The sequence below is a fragment of the Mobula hypostoma genome, chromosome 27, assembly GCF_963921235.1.
Source record: "Mobula hypostoma chromosome 27, sMobHyp1.1, whole genome shotgun sequence".
Classification (NCBI taxonomy): domain Eukaryota; kingdom Metazoa; phylum Chordata; class Chondrichthyes; order Myliobatiformes; family Myliobatidae; genus Mobula; species Mobula hypostoma.
The window spans coordinates 7,368,053-7,388,643 of NC_086123.1; the positions used below are offsets into that span (position 1 = coordinate 7,368,053).

General features: G+C 40.9%; 1 protein-coding gene across 1 annotated transcript in view; it reads right to left on the reverse strand.

Moving 5' to 3' along the window:
* Nucleotides 1-395: 395 nt before the first annotated feature.
* Nucleotides 396-20,591, reverse strand: part of srrm4 (serine/arginine repetitive matrix 4) — a 346,727-nt gene continuing 326,531 nt past the window's right edge. Inside the window, exons 9-13 of the mRNA XM_063034245.1 lie at nucleotides 13,886-14,244; nucleotides 12,083-12,313; nucleotides 8,664-8,774; nucleotides 5,907-6,047; nucleotides 396-3,548 (exon numbers count right to left, since the gene is read on the reverse strand). Of these exons, the coding sequence (XP_062890315.1) occupies nucleotides 3,269-3,548; nucleotides 5,907-6,047; nucleotides 8,664-8,774; nucleotides 12,083-12,313; nucleotides 13,886-14,244 (1,122 nt within the window). The 3' untranslated portion in view covers nucleotides 396-3,268. The remainder of the gene's footprint in view (nucleotides 3,549-5,906; nucleotides 6,048-8,663; nucleotides 8,775-12,082; nucleotides 12,314-13,885; nucleotides 14,245-20,591) is intronic.

A 20,591-nucleotide genomic window follows, 5' to 3' on the forward strand; every position in this document is an offset into this window, starting at 1 on the left:
AGACCTTCATTACTGCAACAGGGTCATCATGTGCTAAAGTGTCAGGAGGGAGGCTGGAACCAACAGTTCCTGACCCAGCTGGCAGTGTTACCACTGACTCACACAGCTCACAGAAGCATTCCTGATAGTAGTAGTCTATGTCTCATGATAAGTTAGCTATACGGGTGGGGCTCCATTCCCATGAACTTGTTTGTAAGCCGAACAGTTTGTAAGCTGGAAATATGGATGGCAGCTGAGTTCCCCATGGCTGAAGATGTCTGTAGCCCCACAGCTCGTACCAGAAGTCTCATAAGCGCTTGCTGGTACTTACAACATAATTGGGCATTTGAAAGCTGAGACGATCCATACCAAGACAAATGGGGAAATTATCTAACAGCAAGATACCACCAGTGGAAAGCAAACCTCAAATTCAAGTCAGGATGTTTATTTTTAGAATTTTTTTTTTGTTTTACAAGCTCACAAATTAAATGCATTAGGAAGACTAATGTCATGAAGAATATATCTTATTTTCACAGAAAGATTAAAAGAGCTGGTACAGGAATATTTAGAGAAACCTCCAACTCCAGTGCAAGAGGAGACAGAAGAATCAGATACCAACTGACATTATTGAACAAATGTGCGCCCTGTTCAACTTTGCTCTTCCTATATCATTTGTTCTAAGACATTCAAAAAACTATTTGGGTTGAGAGCATTCTAACAAATACAAACACATCTGTTGTTGTTATATGTGACTGATTATTCTAGCTACAATTGATAATACTGAACATTAACCAATGCAATTTTTTTGGCTGTTACAATTTATCATTGGGAAGTTCATATCATCTAGATCCTTTTCTAAAAGAAAAATTCTGATTACAGGCTCTTCTTCACAAACACAATTTCACTTACAAAAGAAAAGCAATGGGAATTTTTTACACTACGCACAGAAGTTCCTTAAGTACAGGCTCTGCGGCCTACATCATATAAATAAGTTCAATAAATAGGGCAAATAAATATTAAATAAATGGGTACAGTATTGACCTTTATCAATATATTTACAGTGCATAGTGAAAATACAATTGATCAAGAGTTTGGTATACTGTATTTCTTAAAATGTGAAATATTTGAAATAAATAGGATTGGAGTGCAAATTAAGCAGTAATTCTAAAACTCTATCAATAACTTACTACAAGTCATCTGGGTTATTCTTAAATAATGTTCAGTAGGATAAGCTTATTTTTACTCATTGGCATGTTACCAGAGTTGTTCTTTCAGGTGATTATCCCTTTAGGGGTTGAGGAATGTTTAGAGCTAATAACTGAAAGACCTCAGGCACACAGAATGAGCACCTAGGACTTCCAGTTTAGGTAGAAATATACATAACTTGACTCTGCCCCTCGAGGAAGGTCCCAGTGCTGATTCCTTAAAATGTTCTTCACTCTGCTGCAGTGAAACATTTCTACATACCACTGCGGCAGATGGCTGCGTTTTCTGAGCAACATGTTCAACTTAGTGTAGGACACATCCAATTTTCTCAAGACATCCTGGAGCGAGAAGTTACCCTTAGATTTTGGAGAGGCTCCTATGATAAACACAGTCTGTTGTGGAGTTGAAGTTCATGCTATTTAGTTTTTGAACTAACTATATTCAGGATAAGGATGCTTTAGATTCCAGATCAAACTAGTTCAGTTTTCACTGCAATTCCAGATTCCTCCCAGTTGATGAATCAATGACTATTTTTCATTCTAGGTTAATCTTCCTCCAGATTCCAACACTGAAGAGTCCTGTCAACTCTTGCTCTGACGGCTGCAGGCTTTCTAAAGCCAACCCTGGGGAACACAAGAGACTGCAACAAATAAATAGCTGGAGGAACTCAGGCAGTATCTGCGAAGGCAAAGGGATGGTCAATATTTTGCGTCGTCATCTTGCACTGAGTCCTGATTGAGTTTTCTGGACCCAAAAAGCTGACCATCGTTTTGTCTCCATAGGTGGCTGCCCAACCCACTCAGTTCCTCCAACAGTCTATTTCTTGCTCCAAGCTTGGTATTTTATGTTGATTTACTGCGTTTTCCTGCTCGTTGCTTGAAAGAAATCTTGCTAGCACACTGCACTACAGGTTACTGTTTTGGCCTGTCAACATAGATTAGCCAATAATGAATAAAAAATAGACTGGACAATTCAAATGCCACACAAGGAATTTTCTAGAGACAATTTTATATCTCTCTGGGAAAACATCCAGGAGAAAGTATTTATATTTTATCTCCTGCTAACAACCAAGGATAAATAAGGAATACCATGTGCTTGGAGATTATCCATCTCCTGCATGAGGACTTGATGCTTAGGCTTGTTATGATAGATTTTCTTTAAACAGATGACATGTTTGCCTTGCTGGCATTCTATCAGTGGCTAGTAAAGATTATTAAACAAACGTGAAAAACTAGGCAGGTCATCAGAGGGTTTTATGCCTTGCGTTTGAAATTCATCCCTTTGTTAACAACGGAGGCTGCTTTCTGCTGGAGTAGAACAAGCCAGCAGAATCCTGATACAAACAACGCCACACATGCCCTGCATCTTCATGGTTTAGTTGTATTCTTTAGCCCAACATGTCGACTGTGACCTGCCCGCAAAATGTCCCAGTATGTTAACAGTGCCATCTTGAATGCTGATTGTACTAATTCCAGTATAAATGAGTGCACATGACATTACTGTAAGAGATGGGGAGTATCTGCTGTGCTCACCCATAATGTGATTCGTATTTATCAGCGAGCTCGCCTAAATACCCTCTGAAAATAGCTACTGTGCACCTGCTGAATCGACACGGCTTCCTGTTGGAACCGCTGCTATTCTGACTTGGTATCCAGTCTTTGCCTTGTGGGGGCCGGACCTCACCCAACCTCAGAAAGTCCCTCGGCAGCAATTCGATCAGAAAACGATCGAGAAAGCACTTTACTGCTACAAACTGGGCCTGTTTGCTTCTGTTCCAGACCTGCTGTGGGTCGACATTTTGAAACAAAGAACAAGAAAATGCTTGAGGGTTTCATTTCGCCTTTAAAGCAGGAGATGAGTTTGGAGAAATGTGAGCCTGTTTGTCTTTCTGTCTAGTTGCTCTGCGACATATTCACACGCATCAGATTCCACTTGTCAATTAAACATTGTGAGACCAAAATAACGTTGAGGTCAATCTGCAAGTCGTGGGCAGGAAAACATTGTGTGTGTGTGAGAGGGTGGGGGGGTGGGGAGCGAGGGTGGGGGTGGGGGGGAGAGGGTGCAGTAGTGAGGGAAGTGCAGCTCAACGCCTCAAACTTTCATAGCTGCCCGCCGAATCATAACTCTGGCTCCTGCTGCGGCCGCTGCTCCCCCTCGCAGAGCTCCGAGACCGGCTGCGGCTGCGGCTCCGGCTCCGGCTGGAGTAACTCCGGCTCCGGCTCCGGGTGCGGCTCCGGCTGTGAACCCGGCTCCTGCTCCGGCTCCGGCTCCGACTTCTGCTGCTGTACCAGGAGGAGTAGCTGCTGATGCTGCTGGCAGACGAGGGGCTGGGTCTGTAGTACGGAATGGGCCGTTTCCGAGCACTGACAAACACAAATAGAGATTGTATTTCCTATCCATGTTGATAAATAATACACTGATAGCTGTCAAAGTTAGGTGTCATTTGTTAGCATACACAAGACACAAACTTGGAATTGGTTCATGACACAAATCCACTCATATACCCCAACTGATAATCAGTTTTATTTCCTTTAATCAAAGTGAGAATCAGATACGTTCTCCAGTTGCTGGAACACTTCATTCTATCTGTTTTGCCCAGCGTTCCTTGTCCAATCATTTCCCTGAAAGAGGCCTCGCAAGTTTGAAGGATGGTAAAGAATGTGTATGGCCGTTATTGACATTCAGTTCAAGAATAAGGGAATGATTTTGCAACTTCATAAAACTCTTGTTAGGCCACATCTGGAGCACTGCATTCAGTTCTGGTCACCCCATTAGAGGAAGGATGTGGAGCTTTGGAGACACTGCGACAGAGGCTTGCCCAGATGCTGCCTTGATTGGAGAACATGTGCTATGAGGACACACACGGGCTTTTTCTCTGGGGTGGCAGAAGCAGAGGGGAGACTGAATAGGTTTATAAAGTTATGAAAGGCATAGACAGACAGCCAGTATCCCTATCCCAGGGTCAAAATGCCCAATACTAGCAGACATGCATTTAAGGTGGGGTGGGGCTGGAATTCCAAGAAGACGTGCAGGTCGAACCTTTTACGCAGGGAGTGGAGGGTGCCTGGTATATAATGGTACAGGTGGTGGTGGAGGCAGATAGCTTAAAGGCGTTTAACATGCTTTTAGAAAGGCAGATGAATATGCAGAGAATAGATGGATATGGACCTCGAGCCGGCAGAAGGGATTAGTTTAATTAGGTGTCATTAACTTAATTAGTTTGGCACAACATTGTGGGCCAAAGGACCTGTTCCTCTTCTACGCTCTATGTCAATCTTCTATGCAATTAGCAACAAAATTTGAATTAGGTTGAAAACCCATTTTGCCAACTTCATCCATCTCCAGATTTCATTGCCACTCTCCTGTTTTCGTGCCTAGCTGTCTGTCCTTCAATCCTGAAAGGACTCACACAGATTTAATATTATTCTCCCTTTCAAAGTGTGCAGTAAAGGCATCGGTCTCTTCAGGGAGTGAACCATCACAGCCACTTATGCTGTTAGGCTTCTTCTCATCGGAAGCAACAGCATGCAAATCCTGCCACATCTGCCGTGCATGTAATTCTGCCTCTGATTTCTGACGAAATTGCTTTTCCATCCTCGCGACAGCATTCGTTATGGTACGTTAAGACTGCTGAAGTTGATGATACACTCTCTGTGTGGGAATTCAGCCAAGAAGTTACACCACACAATTGCTATAATTTCAACTGTGAATTATAATTATCTATGTGAGCAACCTGGGAAATTAGTCTGGGGTTGGAAAACCGGTTTACTGGACTGTGATGGTAATATTGACTTGATTAGAAATGAAACCCATTTTAGTCTACTGTCAACCGCAACCAATCTGGTCAACTGTTAATGCAAAGTCTACATCCCACCACTCAACTGTGTGACATATTTAACTGCTATTAACTGCATGGTTCCTCATGGTTGTTGGTTTATAGATTAACTAGCAGGAAAAGAGGATGCGGAGTAACGGCTGATATGGATAGGGTTAGGATTGATGCCGAGAAGGACTTCTTCAGTTAAAAGTCAATCAATGGATGGAAGAAGTTGCCATGATGGATGAGGAAGAGAAGGACGTTGGAGTCACTGAGGAAGCATCCAAAAGTTGTTGGGGTGAGCATTAGAGAGGGGCAAGATAATGATATCATGGGTCTAATGAATGACACAATGGTGTCACAGGTAGATAGAGTGGTGAAGAATGCATTTGGCATGCTGGATTTCATCATTCAGGGTACCGAATATAGGAACTTGGAAGTTATGTTGCAGACATTAGTGAGGCTGCACATGGAGTATTGTGTACGGTTTTGGTCACCCTCCTAAGGGAAAGATGTACTGGAGGCAATGCAAAAAGATTTACCAGGCTGTTGCCTGGACTTGGGGGCCTGGGTTACAAGGAGAGGGTGTGTAAACTATGACATTATTTCTAGGAAAGTAGGAGACTTAGGAGTGACCTGATAGAGGTGTATAAGATCACGAGGGGCATTGAGGGGCATACTGTAGACAAGGTTAAAGCACACAATCTTTTAACCAGAGAGGGGATACTGAAAGCAGGAGAGCATGAGTGAGAGATTTGAAAGAGACATCAGCGGCACTTTCTTCATGTGGTCTGTATTTCGAATGAACTCCCAGAAATAATGGCCGAGGCAGGCACATTAGCAAAAGTCATAAGCTGTCCCGACAAGTACACGGCTGGAGATACAACAGTGACTTTTCACTAACCTGGTGATGCGCCGAGGTTCCAGATGACTTGGAGAATCTCGTCTGCGCTTCCTCATTGGGGAGTAGGAGCGAGACCGGCGTCGCCTGGACTCCCTCTCTCGGGAGCTGTACTTCTTACTGTCCCGGCCTCGATCGTGGTCCCTATCCCAGTACAGATTAAAGTGTTAATTTCTAAAACAAAACTGAAGCTCAAAACAAATGGACCCTTTTCCTTTTCCCTAACAGACACATGCTAGGATCTCCATCATCTACATTTAATCACCTGAATCTTTAGCTAGGATTTTCCAGGGGTGAAGTCTTACTTCTCCCACAAAATATATTTTGTTTGCTTCAGTGAATTTGGATATGTGATATTCCATTAAGATTGCCCTTGCCTTTATCCAGGTTGGTGAAATACAAGATATAAAAGATTGTGATCATGTATCACCAGGCTCAAGAACAGCTTCTATCCGGCAGTTATCTTGAAGAGTCCTCTCAAATGCTAAATGATGAACTCTTGACCTCCCAGTTTGACCACTTACTGTGGTCCTTGCACTCCATTGCACCTCCTCTCTTCCTGGGGTACTATATTCTGCATTCTGCTCTTTATTCTTTTGTAATACTTCAATGTACCTGTAAACACAAGAGATTCTGCAGATGCTGGAAATCCAGAGTAACACACACAAAAATGCTGGAGGAAGATGAGAACTGATGATCGGCCTCAGCCCGAAACGTTGACTGTATATTCCTCTCCATAGATGCTGCCTGACCTGCTGAGTTCCTCCAGTATTTTGTGTGTTGATGTACCTATGCATGGATAGCATGGATAGCAAAAGCTTCTCACTCCATCTGGGCACATATGACAAAAATAAACTGAATATGTTTTACTATTTATTGTTATGTTTATTATTTAGTGTTGCGTTTGTTATGTTATGATTGCACTGCCCCTGAGAAACGCTGTCTCATTCTGCCCTGCAGAGCTGATGTACGGTTAGAATGGCAATAAAGTTTTTTGAATCTTGAATCTTTGAATTTGAATCTTTGAAGGTATTAGGGTAAATTATTAACGGCTGATTCAAACGTTTCCTTGCAATAGAAAATCCTTCATAGCTTGTTCTGTGACTGAATGAGAAAGATAGTTATACCTAAACCTTCAGGTCAGACCCTTCAGTTGACTCTGCATTCCAGCAAGATCAAGTGTGCAAAGACAGTGAAGAAAAGTTGCTAAAGATTGTAAACTTAACACAAAGTGAAATGGGATTTGAAAAGACCATTTTTTAAAAAATTGAATATAGTGGAAGATGAAAATGGAATGGCAATTTTAGTCTTGACCTTTGTACAGGAATATATAACTGAACCATTATATTTGTGTGAAGTTTGCATAAGAGCTTCAAGTATTCCCTCTGAGCTAAAAGCCCTGTGGTTGGAATAATACATTGTATAGAAATCCTTTGGAAAGCCATGCTGGAGATACAATACCTGAGACATACTGAATGGTACAGAGGGTGGAACACATGTTGGCAATGTGATGGCTCTCAAATTCCACTAATGGGAGTTTTCTTGATGTATTTCTGGGCCAGGGTGTAGATTCAGTGATAATGACTGATTGCTATCTTTAAAGAAACTCTCCATTATTATTCTGTCATGCAGGACAATTACTGGGGTGAAGGGAACAGGCAAACTATTGTCCCACTGTTCCTATACTCCTGTGTTAATGATTAGTAGTTTGGGTAAGATTTACTTCTTTTTCCCAGCATAAACATGAAGCACAGTGGTCAGGGTGTTTTGCTGGTACAATTCTCCCTGTCCAGTTTTCCCATGTGCTCTCTAGAGTTGCAATGGTTTATAACCGGGCACCTAAAAAAAGAGAACCTGTCTTGTGAAATGGAGAATTGAAATGACTGCACAGGAATATATATATGCACTCAGATAGCTACTGACAGTGGCCCACATTTGAATACGGAACGTGTAGCATTTAAAATGAGATACAACACAGCTTAGCAATAATGAGTACACAATATTGCTTCATGCCCGGCATTAACAATGGCATTTTACAACCTCAGTCAGAACAGCAATCGGCTTGTGAATAATAAAAATCCACAGTGAGCCTGAAGAATTCCAGGCACCATTGCACTGGAACATTCATTGTTGGGTTATTTGAAATTATTGGAAGCTGAAACGGCTATGACAATGGAATTGAGGGTGTTGTGTGGAATGCCAGATGTTACTCAGGGATTAATTGGAGTTGAGGATTTTGGTAGTGATTTTAACTGTACTACTTGTGCAACAGGTTCAAAAGAGGTTTCTCTTATTAAATATTGATATTTATTTCTTATAAGGTATGGAAATGATATATAGATTCACTATGCAAAATCGGACAGTTCCAATCCACTCTGGCATTTGTCCTCTTCTGACTATGTAATCTTCCTTTAGTGATATAGACTCAGTAATTGTTAACAATTATTTGATGTGAATTAAAACTGAATTTCTGCCTATCACATAATTTACAAAATCACAAAGGTCCAGAGCCCTTTGCTTTTCTGCAGAAGCAAGTTGCAACTATCAATTCAGATTTCCACACACCTGCATTCTAAGTTTGGAGAGAACACAATATGATCAGTTGCACATCAGGTATTTGGCGAAGATGATGGGGAAACCATCAGCAGCTTGAATAATTTTCCCAACGCTGACAAACTGGCCCATTCCCACACACTCCCTTGTTATGTAAAGCTGTGCACAGTGAGATCAGACCCATAAAGCAGGCCCTTACTCCATTACCTCTCTGGGCTGTATCTTGAATAGCTTGGGCTATGTCGCGATCGGGAGCTACTGCTTCCTGGGCTTCTCCTCCTAGACCGAGGTGAATAACTCGGAGAGCGCGAAGAAGACCTGGGCAAGCACAAAGTAACAGCCCTCGATTCTTGGTCCAGCATACTGTACGTTATGTCCGACTACAGTTATCAAGTTTTAACGTGACTTGGGTATCAAACACAATTCAATAGCTCAATTTGAAATTTAAGTTGATGAAATGATTCCTGTCGACTGCACCCAGGGATTGAAACTGATGTCCTGCATGTGTTACAATATCCAGCACCACAACGCAGATTGTAGATTTGCAGAGTCATTCAGAAGAGACCTGAGGGAACTCATACTTTTACTGATGAGTCACTAGCCAAAGCCATGGTGATATAGGTGGGGAGAAAAAACAATGGGAAATGGGAGCCGTAATATTCAATACACATGGGTATACACATTTGTGTATCATGAGAAAGTTTAATATTTCCCTCCCAAAGCTGTCACATTTAAATCCCCACCCTCTCTCCTGACCCTGAACAGCAAGAACTGTTCTCACTGTTCTCAGCCTGCAGGTGCAGCCTTCCATTCAGAAGTCTAACCCCAGAGCCCCAAAGCAACTTCGTCATGGCAAATTTCCAGAGGGATGAAGTAAGCAATTCAATAATGTTCTGTAACCCTTCTTGAAAAAATGTAATCTCCACACTGTCTCAAAATTTAGAGAGAGCGTTGAGAACAGCATCAAGAACCCCCTACGTTCAGAAGCATACAAGCTCAGTGTCAGAAGCTGAAGGAACGTATTACCTTCCCAACTGCCCAACTGCTCGCTCCTTTAGCCACCTTCTGTGGTAGAATTTACAGAAGATCTAGAAGTGGAATGGAAGCAAATGGGCACAGCACCAAAGGCTGCCGACAAATTGTATTGGCTGCCAGAGTTATGGACCTTTGAATGAGTGGAACTAGGGGATTTCTAGTATAATAACTGAAGAAATCTGAAATTTAAAAAAAAAATGACGTCTTCGTAACAATAGCCAAGAAACTACTAGGCTGTCATAAACAGCCAAATGGTCTATTAATGTCCTTCAGGGAAGGAAGTTTGCTGGTCTTACCTAGTCTGACTTACAAGGATCTTCAGACCCATTAATGTCTCGGATTTGTAGCTGACCGCTAACCGATAAGGGAACTATAGGAGTACAATAACTGCTGGCAGTGCCAGTAACATCCATATCCCCTGAATGAATGCATTAGATATTGGCGAGATCCCACCTGGAATATTGTGTGTTTGAGTTTTAAGGAGAGACTAGATAGGCTCAGCATGTTTCCCTGGAGCAAAGATGCCTGAGGGGGGTGACCTTATGGGGGTTTATAAATTCATGACGAGCATAGATAAGGTGAATGACGTCAGTCTTTTCCTCCCTGAAAAGGAAGATGTAAAACCAGAGGGCTTAGGTTTAACGCAAACACGAGGAATTCTGCAGATGATGGAAATTCAAGCAACACACATCAAAGTTGCTGGTGAACGCAGCAGGTCAGGCAGCATCTCTAGGAAGAGGTACAGTTGATGTTCCCAGCCTGAAACGTCGACTGTACCTCTTCCTAGAGATGCTGCCCGACCTGCTGCGTTCACTAGCAACTTTGATGTGTGGGGCTTAGGTTTAAGATGAGAGGGGAAAGATTTAAAGGGGATATGAGGGGCAACTTTTTCACAAAGGGTTTGGTGGGTATATGGAACAAGCTGCCAGAGAAAGTGGCAGGGGTAGATACAATTTTACTGCTTGGACAGGTTCATGGATAGGAAAAAGTTAGAGGGATATGGGCCAAATGCAGGCAAATAGGACTAGTTCAGTGAGGCAGCTTGATCAGAATCTATGCTGCGTGGCTGAATGAGAAGATAATCGCTGTGCTGATGGAGCGGAAAGAGTGTTGTAAAATTGATTGGGTATGACACGATTTCCTTTTTTACACTTCTTATCACTTAATTATGAACAGTTCCACAGCAAGAGAGCAAAGATCCTCTGCTTTAAAGCATTCACTGTCTTTTATGGAATACTGCTGGTACTGAGGGAATCTTAAAGGACATTACACAGTTCCACATAAAGCTTGTGGAATATATTATGAATACTCGTCAGAACTTTGTAAAGAGATTATGATTAGGTTAGTGCAGTAAGGGCTGGGTTTTATATTGACTGACCCAAGGTCTCTGACTGTCCAAATTCATGTTCCTTCTTCAAATGTGCTCTTGGGTGTGGTGTTCCTCTAGGACAATGGCCACAGTATTAAGTCCAGAGTAGCCGAAGGCTTCTCAGAATAGTGTTCCCTCCGGCACAGTTTTATCAGCAGTTGTTAACGCTCTCTTTGAGCTTGAATGTTTATAGATGACACAGATATTCACAAACATAGTGGGCAATATGAAAAGGCAGTAAAAATACTATTTAGCACAATTAAAATTGTTTGATAGATCTACAGTATTTTAAAACAATCCCAAAAGCCTAATAAATACATTTAATCGACCTGAATTAAATCAAAGGAGGATGCCTGCTTGGCTTTGTGTTCCTGTTTTGGTTTCAGTGGGGCTTCTTTTCATGAACCATCCAGGCTTCCTGGATGAAGTGCTGGGAAAGATTAGGACGTGCCTTACCCCTGAGAAGGGCACTGGTGCAGTACATGCGTCACAGGACTGCCATTCCTGGGCTGGAACATAACCAGCGTAGAAGGCTACACCGACCTCCACACTTCAGTCCCAAGCTGTTGAAGGGACTAAGGTGTTTACAAGGTGGTGGAGCTTTAAAAACGAAAGATCTGCCCAAAGGTATCATAGAACCATTGTGGCACAGCACATCCTTAGCCTCTATCCATTTACACAAATCCAAGTTTACTCTCCACACGGTCCCATAACTTCTGCCAGATTCTACCACTCACCCATACACTTGTGTGTCATACATACACAGTGTGCGTCTGTAATCACACACATTGACCTAATTACAAAGTGTCCCGCATAACTTTGGGATGTGAGAAGCAACAGAGAATCTGGAGGAAACCCATGTAGGCATCAGGGAGATTGAAAAGAATTCCCCATGGATAGTATATGTAAAACGATTTTCCTTCAGGTTAGGGGGATGAGGTCAAAGCACTGGAAGGGCACGATGAACTCCCCTGTTCTTTCTATAACAGAATTTTCATCTATAATGACAGATCGTATCTCCAGATTGTGCCTCTTTCTGTGTATCTCCAACAGTTAGCACCCCTCCCCTTGAAATACAACTTGGTTTACGTGTCCAAGACACTGGGATGTGATCTGAACTATCAGAGTTACAGCGGAGAGTGTCACTAACGATAACTGTCTAAATTTCCAGTTCCATCAAGGTAGTCTCATCTGTTCTCCCTCAGTGGGTTCTTGGACAAACCTTTTCCCCGAAGAGTGTGACCTGCTTCTGGAATATTTTGTGGTTGACTTGTACTCGGGAGAGCGTGAGCGGGAAGAACGGCTGTAGCTGCGGGAGCTCCTGCCTCGCCCTCGGCTGCTCGGGGATTCACTTCTTGAGCGATGTCTCCCAGGTGAACTCCAGGTAGGTGACGGGGAAGGACTTTTCTTTTTCTCAGAGGTTGTTGGCCAGTTGTGTGGGGAAGATATTTCCCTGAAATGAATGAGAATGATACTGGTGTAAATTTGAATGGACAAGGCACCACTATAATTTCTTGATTTCCATAAAGAACTGAAAAATAATAATAGAAGGCAAAATAGCCCATCAAGGATATTTCTTCTAAAGACCAGAACTCAAACCTATCATTTTACCTCACGAAGAAATGTTCTTCAAGCATAACACTAGGAATATCAGAAATATGTTGACTCTCCATCAAGAAAAAGTTAAGGTCACTGGTCAGTCCTACCAAGGATGAATTAACTAATTTCCTCACCGACATTGATACATTTAATCCCTGACATTGCTGGGTCTTATCCTAAAAAAAATGCCTTTATAACTAAATGAGAATGACTACAGTTAATGCTAAAGGACACAGTTGGTAAAATACAACCTCCCGAAGCCTTAATTTCGGTCTGGGGTAAAACTCTTAAAACGATAGTGTCATAAAGTAAAATAAAAAGCTTGTGGTTTTGGAGACCCATCATCTTTTCCACAAAACATAACTGCAGGAGTTTTTCAGGGACCAGTCATCTTCTGAGGCTTCATCAGTGACCTTCCTCTTCCATCATAGGACTTTTAAGGATGTTTGATAATTGTGCAATGTTCAGATTTATTTGCAGTTCCTCAACAAATGAAGCAGTTCATGCCTGCAGGGGACAAGCTGCCAACAACTTCAGGCATGGGCTGATAAGCGACAAGTAGTGCTGAGCTATGACCCCTGCCTTGGGACAGAGTTTAAGCTCCATCCCTTTAAATTCAATAATCTGGTATCTTGGGAGTCACCAATGGCCAGAAACCAAACTGCCATATAAATACTGAAGCTGCAAGGATACATTAGGTGTTGGGTGTCTGGTGGAAAATAATGAGTCATAAACTCCCCAGTTCTCCATCATCCATAAGCTGCAAGTCAGGAATGTCTCAACTCGTCCTGGTGAGGAGCTCCAGCTATGCTCAACAAACTCAACACCATCTGGGACAATACCTTCAGCTTGATTGGCAGCCAATCCTTCACCACCTTCAGCATCTCCCCCTTCCACCACTGGCACAGGATGATCATTAACATGGAAGGCAGTAACCCAATGTGGCTTCTTTGACACAAGTTCTGAAATCCATGACCTCTGTCATCTAGGATAGTGGTAATGGACACAGGGGAACCCTCCAAGCCTTGCATCATCCTGATTTGGAAACCTGTGAATAGTTTTTCATTGAAGATAGATTGAAATCCTAGAACTCCCTTTCTAACAGCACCATAGGTATGTTTTATCACATGCAACACTTGCAAACACTTAGTGATTATAAACTCACAAGGATGTGACTTCAGAGTTAGCCACCCAGTGAAGGGCTGGAGAAAGAGTAGGAGCAACATCACATTTTTTCTCCTTCCTGCACCATTGTGGGGTGGAGTGGAGGCAAAGAAGGTGTTTGGACGATCTGCTACCATTAGCCAAAAGGTAGGTGGGCTTTCAGATTGCATGATTTATACACTGCCCAGTGTTGAATGACCTTGAAGCCTCTTTAAGCCAGCTCCACTTCTTACAGATCTTTCCTGAGATTGGAAGGACCTACCTCCTAGTCCCTTTGTCCTGCTGATAAGCTGGAGATGCACTTGGAGATGAGGCCACAACTTTGCACGGAGAGGAGCAGCTTGTCAACGAGTTCCCTGAATCTGAACTAGGCTCGGCTTCACCAAGCTTCAGTTTGCCCGGAGAGAGCGTCTGGTGGCCTAACTCCGCGTGGTGGTTGAGAGTCTGCCCCTTCTCTTCCTTGGTTTGCGATCTGGATGAGGGAGCTTTGGTTGATGGGGGTGAAGCGGTATCGTTGCCTGAATCATAATCTTGATAAGTTCCATTCTGGCTGGGCACATTATCAGGCTTGCTGTATTCTTCCTTCACAAACTTGTGTCCAGAAGAACCTGACTTGTATATCTGCAAACAGAAACATTGTGCTGTTACGTGGCACAGTGTTGATGGGACAGTATTCTGCCTGTATGATGCACTCTCTACTGTTAAAGGCACCTAACCCCCAAACACAAAAGAAAATTTTTCCAACATGAAAACTCGTAGAGTTAGACATCATGCATTTTTTTCTTTTTTTTTGTTTTAAAAAAAGCATGCGAACGATGTGATAATCAAAGAAGAATGGTAGGAGAGAGGAAAAAGAAATAAGCTTTTTTTTTCAAATTATATAAAAGGAAACACAAGAAATGATAAGTAGGATGTGAAGGAAGTAAAATAAGATGTGCGTACAGAACTACATACTGCATTAAAAGGAGAAAACCAATAGGCCCCAGTAAAGCGTGGCATTAAAAAGGACAATGAACAAACATCACAAAATGAGGTTTATGTATAAAATAAAATCGCAAAACAAATAGACCATTACTTTAACTAAAAAAGCCCCTCTGATAGGTACAGCTTTGTTGTGTTTCCTGCAGAAGAAATCTATTCTCTCCAGCGACCTATAATAAATCCCTAGTCTGCGGGTAGCATCGACTTACCAATCAAGAATTCCTCCTTAAGTAGGTAAGGTGTAAGAAAAAGGGAAGAGCGGGCAACATAAGTGCATCATTAGAGTCTCAAATGACAAGAAAAAAGACACAAAACCCTGTCCAATCCCTCCTTTTTTTTACTATTGATTTCTTTTTTGCTTTAAATCTATTTCAATTGTTTGGGTGTATTAGCTTTTAAAAAATCTAAATTAGGTTCGTCAGCCATATTTCACAATTTTTCATAGTCTTGTTGGTAAAACCTTAACAATGACTTGCAGAGTTTTCAAGCAACAGATTTCAAAGGAACTCATTTGCTCTGGGAATGGTTCACTGGCCTCCACGTTCCCTCAACATGGTTTAAGGACCTGATTTAACACTGTCACTTGTAAAGTACATTTCAAATAAGTTCACGTAGAAATAGTAACAGGTTGACTTGGTTGACTGAGCAACCCAGGTAACATTTGTGTGGGATTTTTGTAGCATTTAATTTTGGATAAAACTGAAGTTAACTATCCACTCACTGCTATCAGAACCCAGGAGGGAAACAATATGTTGCCAGTTTCATCTCTGTTCTGATAAATTTAATGAACTCACATTCTAAGAATCAAGAGGTGGTTCTAAAACTCAATGATTAACATATGCAGAATATATGCAAGCCACATGCCATTTTAGGAGCTGTAGTTCTATAGCTACGGTACTGTTTCTGATCACTTCCAACTCAACACAGGGTACTTGACACTCAGGCAAATTTAATTGAGTACTTTTATATGTTCAGAATGGATTTGTAATCTGATAGAGGGTGACAAGTAATCACTATACAATTCAGTTTGTTAAGTTAACAATGTCCATGATCAATAAAATTATTCTAGAAGTGAGTGAGCTAACTTTCCAATAGCATCTTTACACATTCACAGAAAAGCTTTAAGTATGATAATAATTTTACAACAAATATAATTCTACACCTGTGAAAACCTGCTTGGACCTCTGAAAGGACAAACTTATAATTTCTGAGAGAAGCTGTGATGAGGAACAAAAATTAGAAGGTCATAGTAATGTAGGTTATTTAACTTAAACCGAGGTAAAATGAGAGGATAAATGTTTTGACTACTTTAAGGGATAATGAAATATGAAATTCCGAGATTGCCAACTGACCGTATTATGGGGTGAGGGAGGAATGGTGGGTGAGGGAGGGATGATGGATGGGATTCTGCAATCTTGAGCAACATTCAGAGTAACAAGAGACACAGGGGTGGAGAATATGATTAAGAGAATCGTGCCAACATTCATTTAGAAGTCACCAATGTTATATGCAGCAATTACCGGGAAGCTAAAAGCAGTAATGGCTCATAATTTGGTAGGAATTATTCGATGATGTAACCCAATCAGCAGAGATGAAGTCTGTAATTGATTTATGGTTTTAGGGGAATTTTTACAAAGTTTCTCCTTATTAGGCACTTCAGTGTAATAGTTATGTATTAGACGAGTAATTGAGATAAGACAGGCTCTGACTGCTTTCTGGCAGCTTGGGCAGCATAAATTTGGATCTTTTAAATAACTGGAAATGAAAAGATGATTTTGATAAAAGTGGCCATAAACCTGTTGCATTGCCACTAGAGCAATAGTTAGTTCAATGAATCCTTTTAAAGAAAAATGTCTGCTGACATGTGTGTGTTCCCAATCAGACATGGAAGAGTCCTAAGATTCCATTTTAAGCATTTCAGGGATACGCTGACAACCAGGCAGGTTGAAATGAGCACAGGAGGAGAAAGGAAAAGCTGGTTTTGACTATCACCTGTGTCCATTGGTTGAAACAGTTATGACTGTCTGATATTGGAGTGCAATTTGTTATCATTCTATCAATATTAGATCACTAAATCTGATGCTTGCAAGTCCTTCAAAGGATTATTTTAATAATGTCAGAAAAAAGAAATGTATTAACAATCCCAGGATGCAAGGAACGATGAATGCATTATTGTGAAGAGAGGCTCATAGAAGTGAATTTATTCTGAATTGGATAAGACGAGAGTTGGAGATCTCAGCTAATACATCAATAAGGTTGAGAGGAATGTTTTGTTGGCAATCATCAGCTACTTTGCAATACCACGAATCTTGTGCAAATTTAATTCTTGGAATCTTAAGGTTCTGTTGATGTGACAGGCAATTAACATAATATTGGGAGGGAGTAAAGAGATTCTGTGCCAGCAGATGAATCTTCTTAAAGGGATACAGTGTTTAGAATCAACATTAAGCAGGTGAAAATTAAATTCAGGAAGCATTTTTCAAACTAATCTCTGATGCTGAGGACTGTACAGCCTCAGAGTTTGCATATCCAGAATAAAATGAGACTTCTAAAAATGAGGGCAAATAAATATTTATTTTTATCAAAACCATTTTTGATAGAAATATTTACAATCATGGAAGGATCGGGCATAATGGAAAGGAGCAGTCAATTTCCAGTAGTGGAGAAGACTAGAATGAAGTGCCATAAATATAGGGTTAGGTGAAAATGATTTAGATCAATGAAGCACTCTACACAGAGGTTAATGAGGTTGGAGGTTGTTGTTAGTTGCTGAAGCAGCAAGCTGAGTTACATTTAAGATTAGGTATGGATAGTGGAGATGCAATAAAGATAATTTCAAAATAGATAAACTTGGTAAAATCTATTTGTTTTGTGGAAAGAGAAAGCACATTGGGTCTAGTGGTCTGTTGGGGTGTTTTGACTTCTCCAAGTTCCATGTATATTTACTTTGGTGTCAATGATATAAAGGATGTGCAAAGGTGGAGGCAATTTGGAAAACTATTGGTCTCCTCTGGCTAATGAAATAGAAGAGCAAATTGATTAGGTGCTTTAAGTATTCCTTGTATTAAGAACGTCTCCCCTCTGACTAAATCAAATTAGCAATTTAAGTCTCTAGATTTCCTAATATTGCCACCATTTACTTGAGAGTGCAAGAAAAGCAAGGGTTGTTAGCTGTGAAGGATTAAACTTTCCACTTCTGGAATCAAACTACTTGGTAAGTGGTTAATGTGGGATTTTTTGTCACGGGGTGTGTAATGAATAAGGCAGATTATGGGTGGATCCAATTACCTATGGTGTACATGTCTTGACCTGCTTTATTATCAATCTATAGTACTAATCATGTGATGATTAACTGGACAGAACTAATATCTGTGAGTTCCTATGTGTTTGGGGGAAGTCTTCTGTAAAAATTGCATTTTTTAAAGAATTTTAAAAAATCAAATGAAGATTATTAAACTACAACTCCTAAAAGTGTTTGCATTATAAATGTGTAAATTAAAAAAAAAATCAAACCTGGCTGACACAGAATATGATATGGCCTCGGGTTCTAGAAGTGGAACATTTTAAATAAAAGAGGCAGGGATTCACTTTATAATTTACATCAGCCAATGTCCCGCACATATTCATACTGCAATATAATTCCTTTTGCTTTTAAACAACATTTTAAAAAATTACATTGTCTATTCCTGTTTGCCTTTAATGGTAAATTTAGTGACAATACCCACCTTTCCCTTATTCATTTCGAGTGCAGTATTAGAAAGAAAATGTAAACAAAATTTCTAGATTGGAGTGCAACAGGAGGAAAGCACATTGACTGTTCACGTACTCTTCTTATATGGCACAAATTACTTTTAGTTCTCATTCTCTTAACATCAATACGAAACTCAGTGTGCTGACTGGCGGAAGCAATCACTCATGGCTTGAGAACCATGTCAAGAAATGCAGGTTGGAATGGGGATCAAAGCAAAGATGGTTTTAACACAGAGTGAGTGAGTGAATGGTAGTTTAGATCATGATAACTATCCATCCCCTGTATTATAAAGTACAACATCTTCAGTGATACACCATTTACACTGCTTTTGAATATTTTGCTTGTGAAAGCATGATTATGTAAATATTGAATCTGCCTAGGGTTCTGATGATGGATCCACAGTGCCACTCACCCCCTACCTATTCTTGACGTGAGTGGCACTTCATTGTGCTTAAGTGACGGTGTTTCACAGTGAGCTTCCAGTTGCCCATGTTTTTCATTCGCACAAGCATCTTTCATGCACAGGAATCCTTTCTAAATCTGGGACGTATTTGTGCTCATTCTAGTCCTCATTGTTTCTCGAGATAAGGCTAGCTCACTACCAGACCAGCTCAGCGCAGGAGCGAAGCAAACTGAAATTTCTCTTGTTTGCTCTGGCTTGTACTCTGGTGCAGAGAGGCAGCAGTGAGCACATAGTGAGATAGACATTAGGATGGGAAGCCCTTTATTTCTTCTCCCCTGGACTTCTTGGCAGTGATGGGCAAAGGCCCAAGACATGGGCTAACTGTAGCAAGGAGCTCTTGTCCGACCATTTACCATTCCATATACAACATGGATCACAGGGTTGAGCTGGATAACAGGGAATTTGAACAAATGTTTTATTCATTATTAAATCTTGTTCAAACATATCCATCAATATAATTGCACCTGGTGAGTTACTCCTTGCTTAGATAATAATTCACAGCCAGCAGTGGTCAAATACATGAATGACAGGATCACACCATGCTACACTATCTATCTGTGGCACTGCAAAGTGAACTCCCTCCCCCTCAAATCATCATGGGCTCACTGTTCAGTAATAACTTTGCTTCATGTTACAAGACTGAGTGTCAGTGTTTCTGTTCTTTCTGCCTTAGAGCCTAGCCCAAGCAAAGCACACAATCAAATATCAAATATAAAAACTCCTATCCACTCTTCCTGCTCCCTCCTCTCCCAAACTTCTTCTGCTCTTCCTCAGAATGCTATTGGTGAGTTGAGATGACAGCTAGCCCCTGGACTTGTGGCTGCCACCAGCCACACAGCCACAATGCCATCATGCTGAAGATTATTAAAGGCATTGTTATACTACTTCACGTAAAATGCTAGAGAAACTCAGCAGGTCAGGCAGCATCTATGGAGGGGAATAAACAGTTGGCACTTTGGGCCGAGACCCTTCTTCAGGACTCAAGAGACACCAACTATTTATACCATCCATAGATGCTGGCTGACTTGCTGAGTTCCTCCATGTGTTGCTCTGGATTTCCAGCATCTGCAGAATCTTTTATATTTATGTTGTTATCCTGCTTGCTTGAATGAAGGTTATAACTTTTAGACAGTAGGGACTATGACAATAAAGTTGCTATTCCTTTTAGAGTTGAACAATAACCTGGAATTTATGTGCCATTAAAAGAAATTTTTTTAAAGCAGCATGCAGGATATTAAAAAGAATAGGCACATACATAGCATTTATAGTTTCATTCAAAAATATCTCATTTCTTAATATATTCATTTATTTCTGATTTGGATATCTCTGGAAAAACCTGTATTTGCTCCCTGTCCCTAACTGTCCTTGAACTGAATAGCTTATGAGACCATTTCAGAGGGCATTTAAAAGTCAATGCAGTGTATACTATTTTACTCAGGATCCATACCAATATTTGGTTGCTTTTCCACTCAAGAATCTTGGCAGACTCATTGTCACTGTGACTCAAAACCATTACTTTTACAACTCTCTAAATTAGGCTAGTTTCACTTTGAAATTACTGCTTGTTAATTGTGGTGCTCATTACTGCATCTTTCCAACAAACTGATTATATGTCAAGATCAATTAATTTGAAACAATGTGATATACTTTTAAGTGGAACGTGGCTATCCAAATTAGCAGACACAACAGAAAGTATAAAAGGAGGCTGACCACATTTGATTTCTAACGCTATACATTCCGCTGTAATATAATAGCTCTTGCTTGAGGAAACAG